This window comes from Ursus arctos, unplaced genomic scaffold, assembly GCF_023065955.2.
Source record: "Ursus arctos isolate Adak ecotype North America unplaced genomic scaffold, UrsArc2.0 scaffold_26, whole genome shotgun sequence".
Taxonomy (NCBI): domain Eukaryota; kingdom Metazoa; phylum Chordata; class Mammalia; order Carnivora; family Ursidae; genus Ursus; species Ursus arctos.
The window spans coordinates 29,285,976-29,304,161 of NW_026622941.1; the positions used below are offsets into that span (position 1 = coordinate 29,285,976).

General features: G+C 39.0%; 1 protein-coding gene across 2 annotated transcripts in view; it reads right to left on the reverse strand.

The window, feature by feature from the left end:
• PKP2 (plakophilin 2) overlaps positions 1-18,186 on the reverse strand; it is an 88,951-nt gene that overhangs the window by 31,064 nt on the left and 39,701 nt on the right. For both annotated transcript variants that reach the window (XM_026502120.4, XM_057318823.1), the window contains exons 5-6: positions 15,802-16,009; positions 6,923-7,100 (exon numbers count right to left, since the gene is read on the reverse strand). In XM_026502120.4, the coding sequence (XP_026357905.2) occupies positions 6,923-7,100; positions 15,802-16,009 (386 nt within the window). The remainder of the gene's footprint in view (positions 1-6,922; positions 7,101-15,801; positions 16,010-18,186) is intronic.

Sequence of the window (18,186 nt, forward strand, 5' to 3'; positions counted from 1 at the left end):
TAAACCTGGAGTTCCTCCAGGGCGAGGTAGGTCCCATTCCCCTTGAAAATTTCAGAAATTAAAACTGTGCTTTGAATATAGCAGGCATTCAAGGAACAAATACAGTGTTAGATAAGAGGAAAGACAGACCAAATGGTAAAATACCAAAGAAAGCTGGGCTAGTTTCCTTTCTCAAATTTCTGATAATGGTCCTATAATTGTGGGAGAGTCACTGTCAATTTCTTCAAGAATGAAGGAGACTGCTAACAGAGGCTGCCGAGATGTGTTTGTGTTTGGTCGGAAGTGTCTTCCAGAACTCTGAATCACTGCTCCTGGAAAAAGCATATTTTTCCCATTCTTTACTCTGACAGCTTCCATCATTCCCAATGGTCTTATACCGGTCCACTTAAGTCCAACCAGAACCTGGAGGCACTCTAATTTCTGACCTCTAAGTTGTTTCCATCCCTTTTTCTTCAAGAGAACAAAGACTCAGGGAAGACAAGGGAAGAGAGGAAAGATGGGAGGAAGGAAAGAAATGGGAAGGAAGAAGCCATGAGGACGACATGGAGGAATGGAGAAATAATGATAAATCTTTGGTTGAAATTTGAAACTTCCTCCTGATAATAATTGGTTTTATTTGTCACATCCAAAGGTTTTCCAAAGGTGTGCCAATCAGCGAGGTGGAACATACAGATTTGACAGCCATGTCACATCAATTCCTAAGAAGTTACCTATACTAAATAGAAAAGCAGGGGCTCATCACAATGAGTGTGTATGTAGGAGAGGTGTTAAATTGAAGAAGGCAGCTCATGCTTTTTGGTAATTTACAATTCTATGAATGTCACATAAGTCTTTTGGAATCTGAAATATCTGAAAGAGTATCCTAGTGATTGCAATAAATTATCAAATATCAAATACTGTTACACTTCTTGCCCTAAGTAAATGAAAATAACTGGGGGGAGAAAAAAGAATGGGGCATTTTAGCACGTTTCCTCCATTTAAAAAAAAAAAAAAAAGGAAAATGCTGAAGCTTTGTAATACCTTCCAAGAAAACAAAGGATTTGTCTCCTCTTTGAAAAGGGATGTGTATAGAAAAAAATATGCCTCTACCCTAATTACCTACATTTTGGTGTTAATATTAACTAATAGAAATTCAGTGCCAGTGGTGTGCTGGTAAATGTTTACTTAACAATCAGTTTTCTAGGGGCAAAGGAGTGGGGAGACCTCTGACTTGTAGCATTTGCCAATTTCTGTAGTGTAAATACTCCCACCGTGGCTGATTACAAGCTACCAACATGATGTCATTGCTTGTGGAGTTATTAAGAGATGCTGACAATTGCTTTCACTGGCTCTAGCACAAACTGGAGTATACCATTTTATTTTTCCTCTCCTAACTTGGATTTTACTACTCATTATTGCCAGCATAATATTGTTTAAGATGTTTTCCTCATTGCAAAATTTGTATCAACTTTCAGTGAGTAACTTTAGTCATGAAAAGCATGTTATTTCCAAAGGAACCTAAAGAAAGCACCAAGACCCATGCTGGTAAATGCTGCTGCAGACAGATGCTGACCCTATAGATAATCTGATACCTGACAAATAGGCTGCACCTGCCAGTGTTGGTCTTCTCGAAGGATAAACTCTGCATGTTCCCCTATGTGAATGCAATCTCACTGTACCCGCTCCAGGTGGGCAGAGCCAGAGTCCCTGCTTCAAGTTCATGAACAAAGCAAACATCTCCCCCGCAGAGCAGATTCACTCTACACCACTGCTATAGGCAGACCGAGGGAAGTCCCTCTCAAAACTGATCTCAGTGTCAAGTTAGTAAAGGAAAAAGGTCACTGGTGTATGCAGTTTTTCTCCGAAGGAGACTGAAAAAATTTAGTTACACTAACCTGAGTCAACCACAGTACCAAAGATATTGCTCATGTTGCCAATTCATTGTTGGCTCTACATGCGCTGGGGGAGAGAATACCTCAAATAAACTTACAGCAATTAAGATATTTGCTAACATTTATGACCTTTTCATTCAGCAAGATTCACTTTTGTTAGAACCAGTCAACACCTGTCTTAAAATCTGTTTGGAGAAGCTGTGGTCATAAATAAGCAACTACTCAGCGGACACCTCTATTGTTATGGAAATTGAGACTATTTGATCACAGGTTCCCTAGAGGTCTTTTCTTGCATTCTGCATGCCATCTCCTAGTGACTTTTATACTCATTGTGACAACATCAAACCTGACATTGCCTACGATGCCCTCTCCTCTCCCGGAAATGTCTCCCATTTCATAGGCTCCATCCTTTGTATCTTCTCTGCTTATATGAAATGCAGTACAGAGTTCCATTTGCATAGAACTTCTAAAACAAAAACAATGAGACACAGATGCAATGCCCTTGACAAGACTTGAATGTGACTATAAGTTGGCCTACCAAGCCGTGTGAAGGGCAGAGGTTTTATCCACATCAGCACAGTCTGTAGAAATGTGACAAACATGAATGTGTGAACGTACTAGGCTTTGGAGACAGGTTTCCTGAATTGATTCAGCTTTGTCTCTTACGAGCTGCATGATGTTGGGAATATCAACCTCTCTGAACCCCTTAACTATAAAACGGGGAAAGCTTGCTTTACAAGGGCTACTGTACGAATAAACTGAGAAAATCCTCATAAAGCATTCAGAACAGTTTCTAGAACATAAAACACAATAAATGTCAGCTATTATTATTGCGAATTAGATACACAGGTGAAATAAGAACAGATATTTAGGCATGTACTATGGCATTCAATTGTGTATATTTTTTGCTATATTCTCCTCCTAAAAGTAGTTCAGATCAGTGGTTTGGATTGGCTTTGCAAACACTGTTTAAAAAGGTGTCATATTGATGGGAGTGTATTCAGCTATTACATCTTCTGGAAAATGTGTGTCGACTAAGGCACTGCTTCACTCAAACCAAGTCTTTTATTCCTTGTTCATAAGGGGAAACAGCAGAAAAAGCTTTGTAACTAACACTTTTGTCTTTAGTATATTATTCACCTTTTCAATACACCTTTCCTGTTAATATTATTCTTCACACAGAACTTATCATATTTCTATCCACCCACTGTAGCTAATCTTGCTTACAGAAGAAAAAATTAACCCCTTAACATGACCTTCAAGGTTCCCACAATCTGACCTTAGCCTATGTTTCTAACTTGTTTCATTACTTCTCATCCCAAATTTGATACTCTCGCCAGACTTGATTATTCACTCAGTTCATCATGTATTTTCATATGCTCACTCCTTCATTTATTTTTTTCATTCAAATACTTTATACTTGCTTACTATAGGCCAGAAACTTTGCTAGGTGTTAGGGATTAAAGATAAAAAGAATGCACAGGCTTGTTTGTAGACAATGAGCTCAACATGTGAAAAAGAAGAGCAAGTGGGGAGAGAAGATATAAATTTAAAAACAGAGTGAGTCCCATGGATGCTGAGTTTCTGTCCTAGCCCTTGAGGTCATTGTTCCTGGTGCACTTCCTTCACTTCCACAAGTGACTGTCAACATCTCATGAGCCAATGAATCCTTACTTAGCTTTATCGAATTTGAGCTAAGTATCTCATTTTGAGTTGAAAGAGTCCTGATATTTTAAGAGCTCTGATGTCACACAGTCAGGCAATGGGAGCTACAGAGAAATTTTGAGATGCAAAATGTTTTTAAATAGATCAAAATGTGCTATTAGATCAAAAGTGCAATAAAAAAGCAGTTCTAGTTAACTGTACAGAAGATGGATTCAAAGAGACCATTTAGGCACCTCTTCTCCTGTTCAAGGATTGAGTCCCTAGTCCTTAGAGAATTTCTATTGAAATAATCCACTGAGGCCTAGTTCATTTGGCACCTCTTCTATACTGTCTTTCTGATTCCACTCCGCTGGCGTGAATGGTCCTTTGTTCTGCATTCCTGCAGCACATCCCTTGTACCTCTAACACCATGACTCTAATAATTCGGCTACATCAGGATCACCTGCAAGGCTTGTTAAAACTAGATTGCTGGGACCCACGCCGAGAGTTTCTGATACAGAAGGTCCGGGGTGGGACTTGAGGATTCTAACAGGTTCCAGGTGATCCAGATGCTAATACTCCAGGAGCCACTGCTCTAACATATTTCATTGTAAGCTGTGTTCTCGTTCCTTTGCTCATCTGCAGCTCCTGCTGGGTTAACAGTTCCCTAAGGATTTTCTTATTCATCTTTGTGAAATTCTCAGTAGCTAACATAAAAGTTTACACAAAATTGACATTTGATATGATGTGTAATTAACTATGGAGATAAGATAAACATTTTACCATAATAAATTCTCTTAGTTACCATCTAGATTCCCTCAAAAAATGAAGTGTAACTAGAGAAAATATCAAAAGGCAGAATATATTCTGACCTCTCATGGGTTGCCTAATTTTGATTAAATCTTTTTTTTTTTCCCCCCTGGAGAGAGAGAGAGAGATTAGGCAAAAGACCTGTATACTAACAACAATAAGACACTGATGAAACAAACTGAAGATATAAATAAAGGGAAAGATATACCATACTCATGGATTGGAAGAATTAATATAGTTAAAATGTCCATTTTACCTCAAGACAATCTACAGGGTCAATGCAATTCCTATTAAATTTCCAATGGCATTTTTCACAGAAATAGAACAAACAGTTCTACAAGTTGTATGGAATCACAAAAGACCCCAAATAGCCAAAGCATTCTTGAGAAAGAAGAGCAAAGCTGGAGGTATCACACCCCCTGATTTCAAACTGTATTACAAATCTATAGTAACCAAAACAGCATGTGGACACATAGATCATTGCAACAGAATAAAGAGCCCAGAAAGAAACTTGAGCATAAATGGTCAACTGATTTGCAACAAAGAAGTCAAGAATACTTGGGGAAAGTGGGGAAAGAAGAAATGAAAGTCTCTTTAATAAACGGTGCTGGGAAAACTGTACAGCCACATGCAAAAGAATGAAACTGGACCACTATCTCATACCATACACACAAATTAACTCAAAATGGATTAAAGACTTGAATATAAGACCTGAAACCATAAAACTGTTAGAAGAAAACATAGGTAGTAAGCTTCTTGACATTAATCTTGGTGATTATTTTTGGGGTCTGACACCACAAGAAAAGGTAACAAGAGCAAAAATAATCAAGTGGGATGATATCAAACTAAAAAAGCTTCTGCACAGCAAAGAACACAATCAACAAAATGAAAAGCTCACCTGTGGAATGGGAGAAAATACCTGCAATCATATATCTGATAAGGGGTTAATATCCAAAATATATGAAGAACATACAATAGTAAACACAATTTGATTAAAAAATAAGCAGAAGATCTGAACAGACATTTTCCCAAAGAAGATACAGAGATGGCCAACAGGCACATGAAAAAATGCTCAACATCACTAATCACCAAGGAAATGCAAATCAAAACCACATGGAGATATCACTTCACACCTGTTAGAATGGCTATCCTCAAAAAGACAAGAAATAAAAAGTGTTGGTGAGGATATGGAGAAAAGGCAAACCTTGTGCAGTGTCTGTGGGAATGTTAATTTGGCACAACCACTATGGAAAACATTACAGAGGTTCCTCAAGAAATTAAATATAGAACTACCATATGATTCAGCAATTCCACCTCTGGGTAGTTATCCAAAGAAAACAAAACACTAACCTGAAAAGATATATGCACTCTCATGTTCACTGAAGCATTATTCATAATAGTCAAGAAATGGAAATAAGCTAAGTGTCTATCGATAAGTGAATGGATAAAATCTTGTATAGACATGTAGAATATTATTCAGCAATAACAACGAAGGAAATATTGCCACCGGCAACATCATGGATGGACCTTGAGGGCATTATGCTAGGTGAAATAAATCAGAGAAAGACAAATACTGTATGATCTAATTTATAAATGGAATCTAAAAGAAACAAAACAAAACAAAAATAAAAACCAATGTCATAGGGGTGCCTGGCTGACTCAGTTGGTAGAGCACGTGACTTCTGATCTCAGGGTTGTGAGTTTGAGCCCCACGTTGGGTACAGAGATTACTTAACAACAACAACAACAATAAAAACAAGCTCATAGATAACAGAGAACAGACTGGTGGGATTGTCAGAGGCAAGGAGGGGTGGGCAAAAATGAGTGAAAGGGGTCAGAAGGTACAAATTTCTAGTCATAAAATAAAAAAGTCCAAAGAAACCATAATGGAAATATATTTTTCATATGCCATAAACGAACAAACAAATAAGTTAGTTAGTCCTGGGGAGGTAATGTACAGCATGGCAACTACAGCTAATAATACTGTATTACATATTTGAAAGTTGCCAAGAGAGAAAAATCTTAAAAAGTTCTCATAACAAGAAAAAAGAAATTCTGTAACTATGCATAGCGATGAATGTTATCTCGATTCATTGTGGTGACTGTTTGCAATATATACAAATATTGAATCATTATGTTGTACATCTGAAACTAATATAATGTATAAAAGAATAAAAACATTAGGTTTAAAATTATTTTTTTAACCATGTCAGTAAATTAGATTTTTGTGACTTAAAAAATAGCATGGAGCCTACCTTAAACCCTGGGAGATAGAGAAGGCCAGTCTGCATGGGATTCTGGGTATTCAGATCAGATCTGTTTTCTTTATTGGAACTGACATCCTCGCTCTTGTGAGCTAAGGTGGGTAGCTGCTGAAACCAAACATGCCTAAGACAATATTCTGTTCTTACTTTACCTTTCTCATTGTCTCTACATGCCCCATTGGGAACAACGGGCAATGACGCACTTCTTGTGCTTCTTGTATTTAGCGTGATCTTTATAATTCTTATTGCATCTCCGGGTAATGGGATAGAGCTTTAGAAACCTGGATGCAGTATGTAAGGTATACAGAGAAAAGATTTGTAGAGTGGCATTACCTTAAGCATCCTGTGACGTTGTAAAATATATCAAAATCAAGCAAACCGTTTGCTTTGGGGTAGTCTCCTTCTGGCCACCCCGAGAAAGGAATGATGATATTCTCAGTCAGGATAAGCAAGGCTTCTGTTATCATGAGATTCTTGAGTTTGTCATTCGATGACAAATTCCACAGCAAACCTAGAAAAGCAAAGAGTACTATCAAAACAGTGCAGGGATGGGTCAAAAATACTACTGAAAAGATGAGTTAAGGCCAGCATCCCCAGGTCTGTGGCTGGTTGTTTGGAGAAAAGGGTGAGGGAGACAGCGCCTCTCCCAACCGAAATAATCAGTTTAGAATTTGTTAGATGGCAATGAAGCTGATCCAAAAAGAGAAAGAGAGAGAGAGATTATGATATAAAATTATGCAGGTTCAAATTAGTCAGGAATGTGAATGAAAGTTAGAAATCCTTTAACGTTGATGCTGTTTCTCTTAAAAGATCCCACCATTAAGCTGACCTTACTGAGATAATAAATTCTGGTCTCACCAATGTGGAGACTGGAAATGATCTTATTTTAATAAAGACTTCGATGTTTTTATTTTTATTTATTTTATTTTTTTTTTAAAGATTTTATTTATTTGACAGAGAGAGAGGCAGCCAGCGAGAGAAGGGACACAAGCAGGGGGAGTGGGAGAGGAAGAAGCAGGCTCCCAGCGGAGGAGCCCGACGCGGGACTCGATCCCAGGACTCCAGGATCACGCCCTGGGCCGAAGGCAGACGCTCAACGACTAAGCCACCCAGGCGCCCCTTATTTTATTTTTTTAAAAAAGATTTTCCCCTTTTTTTTTTTTAAGTAATCTCTACACCCAGTGTGGGGCTCGAACTCACAACCACGAGATCAAGACTTCACGCTCTACCGACTGAGGCAGCCAGGCGTCCCAAGACTTCAGTGTTTTTGAAGGGTCATATTTTTTCTCCTGTAGAAGAAGGGAGAGAATATCTCCCTCTGCCTCCTGCTCCCCACTACCTGCAACTTCCACCTGATATTCGCCTCCCAGTGAGAGCAGGAAGGGCCCACAGAAAGTCTTTGCCTATACCTATGCCTGTCACCAGTAGGCTGACCAACATCACCAATTAATATTTATTAAATCCTACCCAGTGACAGACTGTCTGTCCTCCTGGAATTTATGCTAGCTACCTCATGTATTTCCTATATTATAGTTTGGCAGTGAAGGAGATACAAGAGTATTTGATCTATTTGCCAACGTGTATGGCCTAAAGCATTGGTCTGAGGCTGGTACCATTGTCCTCATTCAACTTTCCATTTCCTCTTGAAACCTCTCCCCCTGACCCACCATTAAAGAGAAAGGCTATATAAGCTGACTCAGAAAGAAATTAAGATAACAGCACACTGTACTTTCTTTCTTTTTTTTTTAATTTTTATTTATTTATTTGACAGAGAGGGAGACAGCAAGGAGGGAACACAAGCAGGGGGAGTGGGAGAGGAAGATGCAGGCTCCCAGCAGAGCAGGGAGCCCGATGCCGGGCTCGATCCCAGGACCCTGGGATCACACCCTGAGCCAAAGGCAGACGCTTAATGACTCATCCACCCAGGCGCCCCCACACTGTACTTTCCAGGGCATTTGTGAGACAGAGCCTGAAGCTGGATATCTCAGAGAGAATACAAAGTGGGACATACGTTTAGGATTTGTTTTTCGCACAAATTTGGCATTCAAATACTTCCGATTCAGTGGAAGGACTACGCACCTCTCACTGGCTATTCCAGTGACTCCCGGGACATGTCAAGTTGCCTCACCTTCTTTCGTACCTCAGTAAATGACTCACGCACTAGCACCCAGGGCGGCAGAAAGAGAGAGGGGCAGAAAGAGAAGGGATCTTGATTTTCTTCCCTATTCATCCCTCCACCACCCAGTCAGTAATACTGCTTTGTCTGCATAAAAGAACAAGGAAGAACAAGTATACAGGACCATCTACCTTGTGAAAAAAGCAAAGGTGCTTTTTTTTGGGCTGAATTATGTGGTGATATCATCACCCCTGATTTTAATGACTGAAATAATCATCTGTGCAGTTAAAGCTTGCTAATTATTCAACCATACTAATATTTGGCCCTCCATTTAGCACACTCGAGGCCAAACACAGTCTTTTGACCTTAATCAATTTACTTTGGCTGTGTACCAGTATGTAATTTCTGAACCAATAACCAAATTTCCACTGCAGCCTACACTGAGCTTCTGTCAGATAGAGCGACACTGGGTTGGTGTCCTGTGAGGACTAGCATTCTGGCCCAGGAGGAGGTCTTCTGATCCAACTCCAGCTAGGGATTAGTCAGGAGCAGTGTCCCTCAGCCCCAGGTGTTGCAACACAATGACTTCATTCCTCCCACTTCATCTTGAGGGGCGCTGGACGGGGGAGTGACAAAAGAAAACTTCAAAGGTGGTTGAAAACAACTTAGAGGCAGGTCTGAGGTGGCCGAGTTGTGTGGTTACTAAGCTACTAAAGAGAGTTAAAAAGAAAAGAGAGAAAAGGAAAAAGAAAAAAAGCTTCCTGTTTTAAATAAACAAACAAATTAACAGTCCCTGCCTGCCAGAGGCTTAAAAACATAAAGCATAATGACATTTCCTCTTTTTAAAAAGGACCACACAGGGCACTCAAAGGAAAAGTATACCTTACAACAAAAACCAGAAGAGGATTAATTTTAAACAAAGGGAGTGGAATTTTCCTTCAACAGTCCTTTATAGCTTGGCATGCAGTATTACTTCTATAAAAGAATCTGTTTTGGGAGTGTCAGTATAATTTTTGAATTTTTAATGTAGGATATCGTATAGAAATGTCATGCCTGCCAAATTTTTGTATGGCACAAAGCTAGGAAGGAGCTTAGTGTTCACTAGAGATTCGGGATTATATATACTTAGACACTCCCCCTACCTGTACATACAAAATCAATAAAGGACCAGTTATAAATTGGGAAAATATGTATGACAATAAGAGGTTAATATCCTTAATATATAGAGTTCTTATAAATCACTAAAGATTCAATTGCTAGTAGAAAAATTAACCCAAGCTAAAAAACATTATGATCTACTATACATAGGAAAGCATTTTCTCTAGTAATGAAAGAAATGCAACTTTAACAGCTAGATATCATTTTTTTGTGACTATAAGAAGGCGAAACCAGAACTAATGAGTAGAAAATTCTAGGGGAAAAGATTCTGGCTCACTGAAAATATAAACTTCTAAGAGAGCTTTGAAGAAAACAGAAAGATCTGCTTGTAAGATTCAGCTGTCACTGGGGCTGATAAAAATGAGCTCATCCTTAATGAAAACGCTGACAAGGGTTTTTTTTCTTTTTTTTCTTTTTTTATCCCAAAGCTAGAGAGTTACACAGACTAGCAGTTTCCAAATGAACCTAGCGGCATATCAGAATCACATATTCCTGGGCCACATCCCAAATTTACTGGCCAGAATCTCATGATGGATCTTAGGAATCTGTATTTTAAAAATGATTCCCAGCACCTGGCTGGCTCAGTGGGTAGAGCATACGACTCTAGATCCCAGGGTCATGAGTTCGAACCCCACACTGGGCGAAAAGATTACTTAAAATGATTCCCATTTCTGGCACTGAGAAATGAATGGACCAGATGACCCCTGATAGAGGTTCCTTTCAATGACTTGATTCTAGATACCCTGAGATAGTATTAGGTTTTAGGTTTTCATTGGTCTGACCTTTAACTTCTGGTTAATTTATTCATAGCACCTAGATCTCTATTATAGTTCTTTGTTGCAGCTGATAAGCCTGTCATTTTCTATCACTAAGTTCTCATTTGAGCCAAAAAGAAAGAGAAATGGATTCTGGTAAGGACATACTTTGAATAATTAGCACTTATAACAGAGATAATAATAACTGCATTATCCAGAAATTTATTGCCAACTGTGATATTTGTAAAAAAAAAATAGCTAACTTTAGTAAAGGGACCTTATAAGATATTAAAATCCATGTTTTATTAATATTGCCCTTTAGGACTAGAAATACAATTATTTAACAGAGTCTGCATGACACTTGGGCAGCAAAAATTGCAAGCATTATGATTAAATGAATCCCTGTTATCAGTGCAGGAGGAGGAGGAGGAGCAGGAGGAGAAAAAGGGGAACTAGTGTGTTTAACCTCGTTTTGCAAAGTGATCACAGAACAGGAGGATTTTTTTTTTTTTTAAGTAATTTCCCTTGCATGTATATACTCTTTTCACCTAAGTTTTGTAAATCTGACCTGAAGTACCACACTATTGTAAAGGCCATTTATTCCAAGTTATATATGAACCCAAGGTAACTTTTTGCACGTTACAAATGCAGAAAAAAATAACATACATTTATTTTTAAAAGGTAATGAATATTTTACAGTAAAATGTTTCTGCTATTAAAAAACAGCAATCCAATTACATATTTCCATAAAATGTACAGAGGTCAATATGCATTTTCAACAAATCTCATCATCATCCCGACCCTTCCTTATGTAACATGCAGAAGGACAAGAATCTCCTGCTTCATTCTTCCCAAGGCAGAGCCCTACTCACTCCTGAAAGTGCTCATTACTCAGTGACCCTGAAGATGAACCTCTGAGATCAGTATGTACTGTTCTCATTTCGATTAAAGTACACTACCACGCTCGCTTGGTAAGGGAGGGGAACAATCTCACAGAGGGAAAGTCTTTGATCCTGAAGTCTTTTCATCTGAAAAGGAAAGAGCTTCCCTCCTAGGCTGGTACTGAAAAAGCCAGGAAGGTCAGTGAGTTGATGTTCTCTCCCAAATGAACAAAGCTCTGGTGCTTCTTTTATGCATATATAGAAATCAGATGGTTAACTGTTTTATATCTTGGCCAGAAAAATCAGGGTCTTACCAGAAAACACACTTCATTCTCTTATTTGTGTGTAATCTAGATATTCCCAGGTCACAAGTCTCTCTCTCTTTTTTCAAAGAATTAATTAATTAATTTATTTATTTATTTTTAAAGATTTTTTTAAAAAATTTGAGAGGGAGCGAGGGAGCACGAGAGAAATCAAGCAAGAGTAAGGAGGAGGGGCAGAGGCAGAGGGAGAAGCAGGCTCCCCAGTGAGCAGAGAGCTGGATCTCAGGACCCTGAGCTCATGACCTGAGCTGTAAGGGAGACGCTTAACTGGCTGAGCCACCCAGGTGCTCACAAGTCTCTTTCACATATTCAATCAGACAGCCACAGTTGTTGAGAAACTTAGAGGAGTAGCACTGTTGTTATTGCATACAGCCACAAATGAAGTAAGTGGCATCCTAATATTAAAGGATGCAGAAGTAGTTCTTTAGAAGCCCCTTCTTTCACAACTCCGCTGGGGGGATGGCAGGAGACAGGGAGTAAGGTATGATGGGATGGCATCTGAAAATGCTTCAGAGGAAAAGATGCCTTTTGAGAGGGTTCACCAGGTGGTCAAGGTGTGGAAAGGATTCTAGTCTAAGAAACGGCAGAGACAAAGATACCAAGACATGGAACAGACCAGCTAATCCTCTAGGATTTCAGAAGCTGGGCTGGAAGTGTATGAAAGGAGACACTGCTGCCCACGGTTACCAGGCTCACGTCATAAAATTAATTGTGTGGCATACTCCACAGTATGGACTATCTTAGACGTAATGGGGCAGTATTTTCATATTAGAAAGAAATAACTAGGAGCAGAATGGTGGATCGAGTGGGAATGCGCAATACTGAATCAGAGGGTGGGTAAGAAGTGACTGCAACAGTACACCAGTGGCGTGAAGAGGACCGAAGCACGTCAGTGGTAAGTGGAGAGAGAGGAAAGCTCAGAGAGGAGTGAAGGAGCTCTCTGATCTGAGATTCTTAAAGACAAGCCCTTTCCCAAAGTGTTAAAATGAGTCACTCTCTGCCCCAAAAGCAGTGGGTGGGAGCCACTTTCATGGAGCAAAACACCCAGATAAAGCTAGATTCTGGGCCTTGTGCTCCGCTAGCTGTGTAATCCTGGGCGATCTACTTCTCTCCGCTGCGTGTCACACTGATCATGTGGAAATCATCAATAATGCCTTATGGAGATGTCAGGGGGCACAAAGATGAAAAATGGAAAGTCCTAACTTAGTGACTAGCCTGTAAAAGGGGCTCAATTATAAGATGTTCACCAAATAGACAAGGAAAGATTCACATATATTGTTGTTCGCTTTGTGTTTCTAAACAAAGATCAGACATATCTACATTAAGTCAACAGTTTATTTCTGAGGCCCTGAAAGCACTTACTTGGCTGTTCTATTAATAGAGCTAAAGGAAGTTATTTGGAAGGATTTGTATCAAACATTCAAGCATCAACTCAATTCAATTAGCATGTAATGAGCACCCTCTGGTAGGGGTGTTTGGCTTGTTCTAGAAATCCTGAGAACTGCACAATAAACTTCCATTTATCAGCTCTGTAGATTATCTAAAGATAACTGAATAAGGTTTCTATGGCATTAATACCACAGAACGCTCTCTGACCGTAGTTTCCTATTGCCTAAACAAAAGAAGAGGAAGTGTGGTTCAATGGATTACTTCCTTGACACACACCCACAAATCCTCCCAAGCTCTCTAGCTACAATACGCCCTAACCTCAATACTCTATTATCCAACTCCCTCTAAATGACCAGCAGCTTCTTTTTGCTTCTTCGCTTTGCTAATGATGTTCACGTTGCTGGGAATAACTTTCACTCTCCTTCAACACACCAGTCCAAAGAGTATCCTATGCTTCTTTTAAAGTCCACAAGGAAACATACCTCCTTTGTGAAGTCTTTTTTCGACTGTAAAACAGTGTATCTGTTTGATTCTCTCTTATGGTTGTCATTACTATGTTTTAATGAAGGAAATGTTAGGTTCTAATTATGAGGTTTGGTTTTTTGTTTTTTTTTTTAAAGTACCAACCATTACATAATCGTTCATGTTTTAGTAGAGGGAAAAGAACATCTATAGCCTCTCTAGACTGATTCTCATTGCCTGGCACTTGAAGGCAGCCTTGTAAATGCCGGCTGAATGAACGAATGAATCAATGAATGAGTGAGATCACTCTTAATTTCTGTACGTATTTTAATATAAGTCATAAATACGGAAGGAAATTTCTCATGGGACATGACAGCATGCTGGCAGAAGGGCAGCATAGTACAGTCCTTCATAAAGTTTTATAAAATTAAAATATATCAAGATAGAAAAATATGTGATTATTTTAAGATATAAATGAGCAGAGAAGATAGAATGACAACATTTCTGCAGAAAAAAAGAATGACAACATTTCTACAGAAAAAAAGAACTGTTGAAGGTGCCTGGGAGACTCAGTCAGTTAAGCGTCGGCTCAGGTCTTGATCCCGGGATCCTAGGATAGAGCCCCGAGTCGGGCTCCCTGCTCAGCCTCAGGGAGTCTGCTTCTCCCCCACTCCCTCCCCATCTCCTGCTTGTGCTCTATCTTGCGGGCACACACACTCTCTCTAACAAATAAATAAATCCTTAAATTCAAAAAAAAAGAAAAAAGAACTGTTGTATGGTAAAGGGGACATGGCAGAAGTATAGAACATATTCAATTTAAAATATTTGTGAAATACCTCCTCTTAAAATAAATAACACTGTCAAGCATTATTACTTAAAAATACTTTTCTAGGATATATTAAAAAGTGTTAACTTCTTTGGGCCTTCTTTTTCTCATCTATAAAAGTGAGATTTAATCACCCAATAATACCTAAAAATACCTCAAAACCTTTCCGTGATAATTAAATTAAAAATGTATGTTTCCCACCTGGGCCACTGAAGCTACTTAATTAAAGTTTCCCCAGGGCAATCCTACTGACAATCGCAGTCTGTAATGTAGCAGGGAGCACCAGCAGGGAGCTGATGGCGATGGCAAGGAGGATGAGCTTAGGGAGGGCACGTATTGCATGGAGCACTGGGTGTTACACGCAACTAATGAATCATGGAACTTTACATCAAAAACCAGGGATGTACTGTATGGTGACTAACATAATATAATAAAAAGATATTATTATAAAAAAAAAGGCACTGATGAATGATTTTCTCCTCTACTGCATGTACTATTCATTTAAATGAATCTAGGTCTCTCTTCTCCACGTTTCAAGGATTACTAAAACTGTTGCTTTAATGCTATCAGACTATTTCATCCTTCTAATCTCTTGGGCAGAAAGAAGATATTTATTTGTGCAAATCAGTATTTTGAAATATAAAGTAGAGAACTAAAAAAAAAAACCACATCCAGCCACTCTCATCTTTTTCTCTTTTTTTTAGGGTGCAGGGGTGGGTGGGCTAGGGAGCAGGTATTTTGAGGGGTCCAGGCAATGGAAAGATTGGGGAACAACACTTCTTGTATTCTGACTATTTGATTAAATTGACCCTCTACGTTCAGGCACTATTTGACCTCCTGACTTGCTTTCTTCGAATAGATCCAGGGAGTGGATTATTGAGTATTAATAACTGGGTGTGGTTCCTATTGAGTTTCTTCAGAATGCATGCCTTGGACACCCAAGACAATACTCACACACACGTCCTCAACTACACAGCTGGCTGTTAGTAAACTGATGCATGATTTCCAGGCAGCGTGTCTTGCAAAGTTGTTTTAAAAACATGTAGTCAAAGTCACAGTTTTTAATGAAAAATACTGAGCAAAAGCCTCAAAACAATTTCTCCTTCAGAAAAAAAGGAATTCAAACTTGACCTGAATCTGTGGTCTAACTCAGCAGGGTGACAATGTGCCTTGAAAGCCACCTCTCAGATAATGATGAGCCCGTCAATCATTGGTTCTGGGAAGCTTAAGAAAAAACAGATGGCATAACATATCCAGCTGGGGTACCCTGTTCTACATCCTTTAATATTCCATAAACACTACCTGTTATTTGCTTTTTAGTCTCCAAGTCTCTGGTTTGCTTCAGCACCTGGAGCAGCCGAGGTACCCCATTGAGTTCAGCTACCTCCAACTTGTTGTCATTGTCTTCAAATACCAAGTTTCTCAAGGCCCCACACACGGCTCGCTGAACATCTTCATTCTGAACTTTTAGGAGCTGCAGCAGCTTGGGGATGCCACGAAGCTGATTAACCTGGGGAAGAAGCGGATGTGTATTTCAGGTATTTATTCTGATGTGGCGTTAAAGACATTGGTTGTAATATGAATGAACAGATGAAGTTCACTAATGTGGATTGGAACTCCCACCAAACAACAACAGAGACACAACCGGAGACTCACAGCATACAGCACACACCTGCTATAAGGCAGTACTTCTCACAGAGGAGCTAACAATAAATTTGAGAAGACTGAAACCTAGGAGATAATTGAAGGGGAAAGGAAAGTGACAGGAGGTGGGTAAATGACAGTGAAGTGGATAGAAAGAGTTAAGTTATAAAAGCCTTAAGCATAATGAAGATGAACAGACTTGGGAATGCAAGGAATGAGGAGTTTTATGGAAGAACAGCCCATTACATGAGTGCTTTTTTCCAGGACAGAATTTTACAGTCAATATAAACAAACAGATCTCACCTTCATTAATGGTAGAAATAAAGATTCACTTACCATAGCAACAGTAGTAGCAACGCAAACTAATCCTAAATGCCAGCTATTTTTATGATCAATTGCTTTGGGTATTTAAAAAGATTTATATAAAAATTATGCAAGCATTTTCATTTCAGTAAATAATATAACTTTACACTTTTTGAGATGCTATTTTAAAAATATTTCTCCTATCCAAATATGCAAGGAAGAATGTGCTGTCTGTTACAGAAAGGGCCAGAACAAGGAATAGAAAAATAGATGGTTTAGATTCTGAAATGGATGGTTGTTCAAGAAGAGGTCAAATAATGGCAATCTGAGCAAAGTGATATTCTATTTCAGGCTGCAAATATTATCTAAAAAAATCAAGAGGTGGACACGGGGTTGCTGAAGAAAAATGTTAAGTTGAGGACTGAGGGCTGAGTGTGGAGCCTGATGCAGGGCTCGATCTCACAACCCTGAGATCATGACCTGAGCCAAAACCAAGAGTCTGATGCTTAACCAACTGAGCCACCCAGGCAACCCCAGAAATTTTTAGTAAGAACTTTTGGTAAAGATCTCAGTCATTTTCACCATCTTAATGCAGAAATTTTTAGGACATAACTGTTGTTGTGAATGGGCAAGAGTTTCCCTTTCAGATCAAGTTCATCACCTACAAATGATGCCCTAACTGCACAACAGTTCATGCTCCGGGGCCCCATAACACCTCTTCATATTTTCTATGTGTCATCAAACTCCAGCTTCCCTTTCATAGACAGATAAATGGTATTTAAGACATAATCTTCCAATGTGACATCTTCCTTTGTTAGGATTGGAAAGAAGACTAGCAAGGCAAGAATAAAAGTCAAGGCTTGAAAATAATAATAATAAAACACAGATAAGGCTTCCTTTACCCACTTCCAGGTGTTAAGAGTTTTATATATGTTTTCCAATTAATAGCTTGTTAAGAACCTTAATAGATTAAATACTCTTGGGGCCCCTGGGTGGTTCAGTTGGCTAAGCATCTGACTCTTGATTTAGGCTCAGGTTGTGATCTCAGGATTGTGGGGTCCTGCCCCCCATTAGGCTCCATGTTGGGCATGGAGCCCTGCTTAAGATTCTCTCTCTCTTCTTCTCCTTCTGCCCACCCCCCCACTCCTTAAAAGAGACAGAGAGAGAGAGAAGTAGTCTTTTGGTGCCTTTAAGGCTTCACTGGTAGTAATGAGGAGGACCACTTCCAGTTATTGCTCCCTTCAGAGGAGCCATTCGTTTGCAGAACAGGACACAGTTGGTAGACTGGTCACAGCAATTTTTGTTGGGCTATGTCTAGAGCCATTCTTATATATTTGTGTGACAACGCTAATGAGAAAGATTTCCTAGCTATCAATTAATTCTGGTCCCACAGATCATCTATTTGCTCACTTCATCTATTTCCATTATTACACTTCTTTAAAAGCAGAAAGGCACACTTTATTTTAAAATAGACTGTAACTCAAATGTTTCCCTAATTCCATCAATTTCTATTTCATAGTTAGGTTTTAAAGTGGTTAAATGTATACTCTGTAAACTTCATAAATGCCAGTTATGCTAAATCTTCACACGAGCAGTATAAACATCAGGTGCGAAAAGAAAATCCTGTTTGTCCTGAAGGTAGTCTAAACTTTAGAAATATTTAATTGCTTACTTTATAATTTATAAGTTGCCTTCTTCAAAATATGATGCGAAGTGGCTTACTGGCCATATTGCATTTCC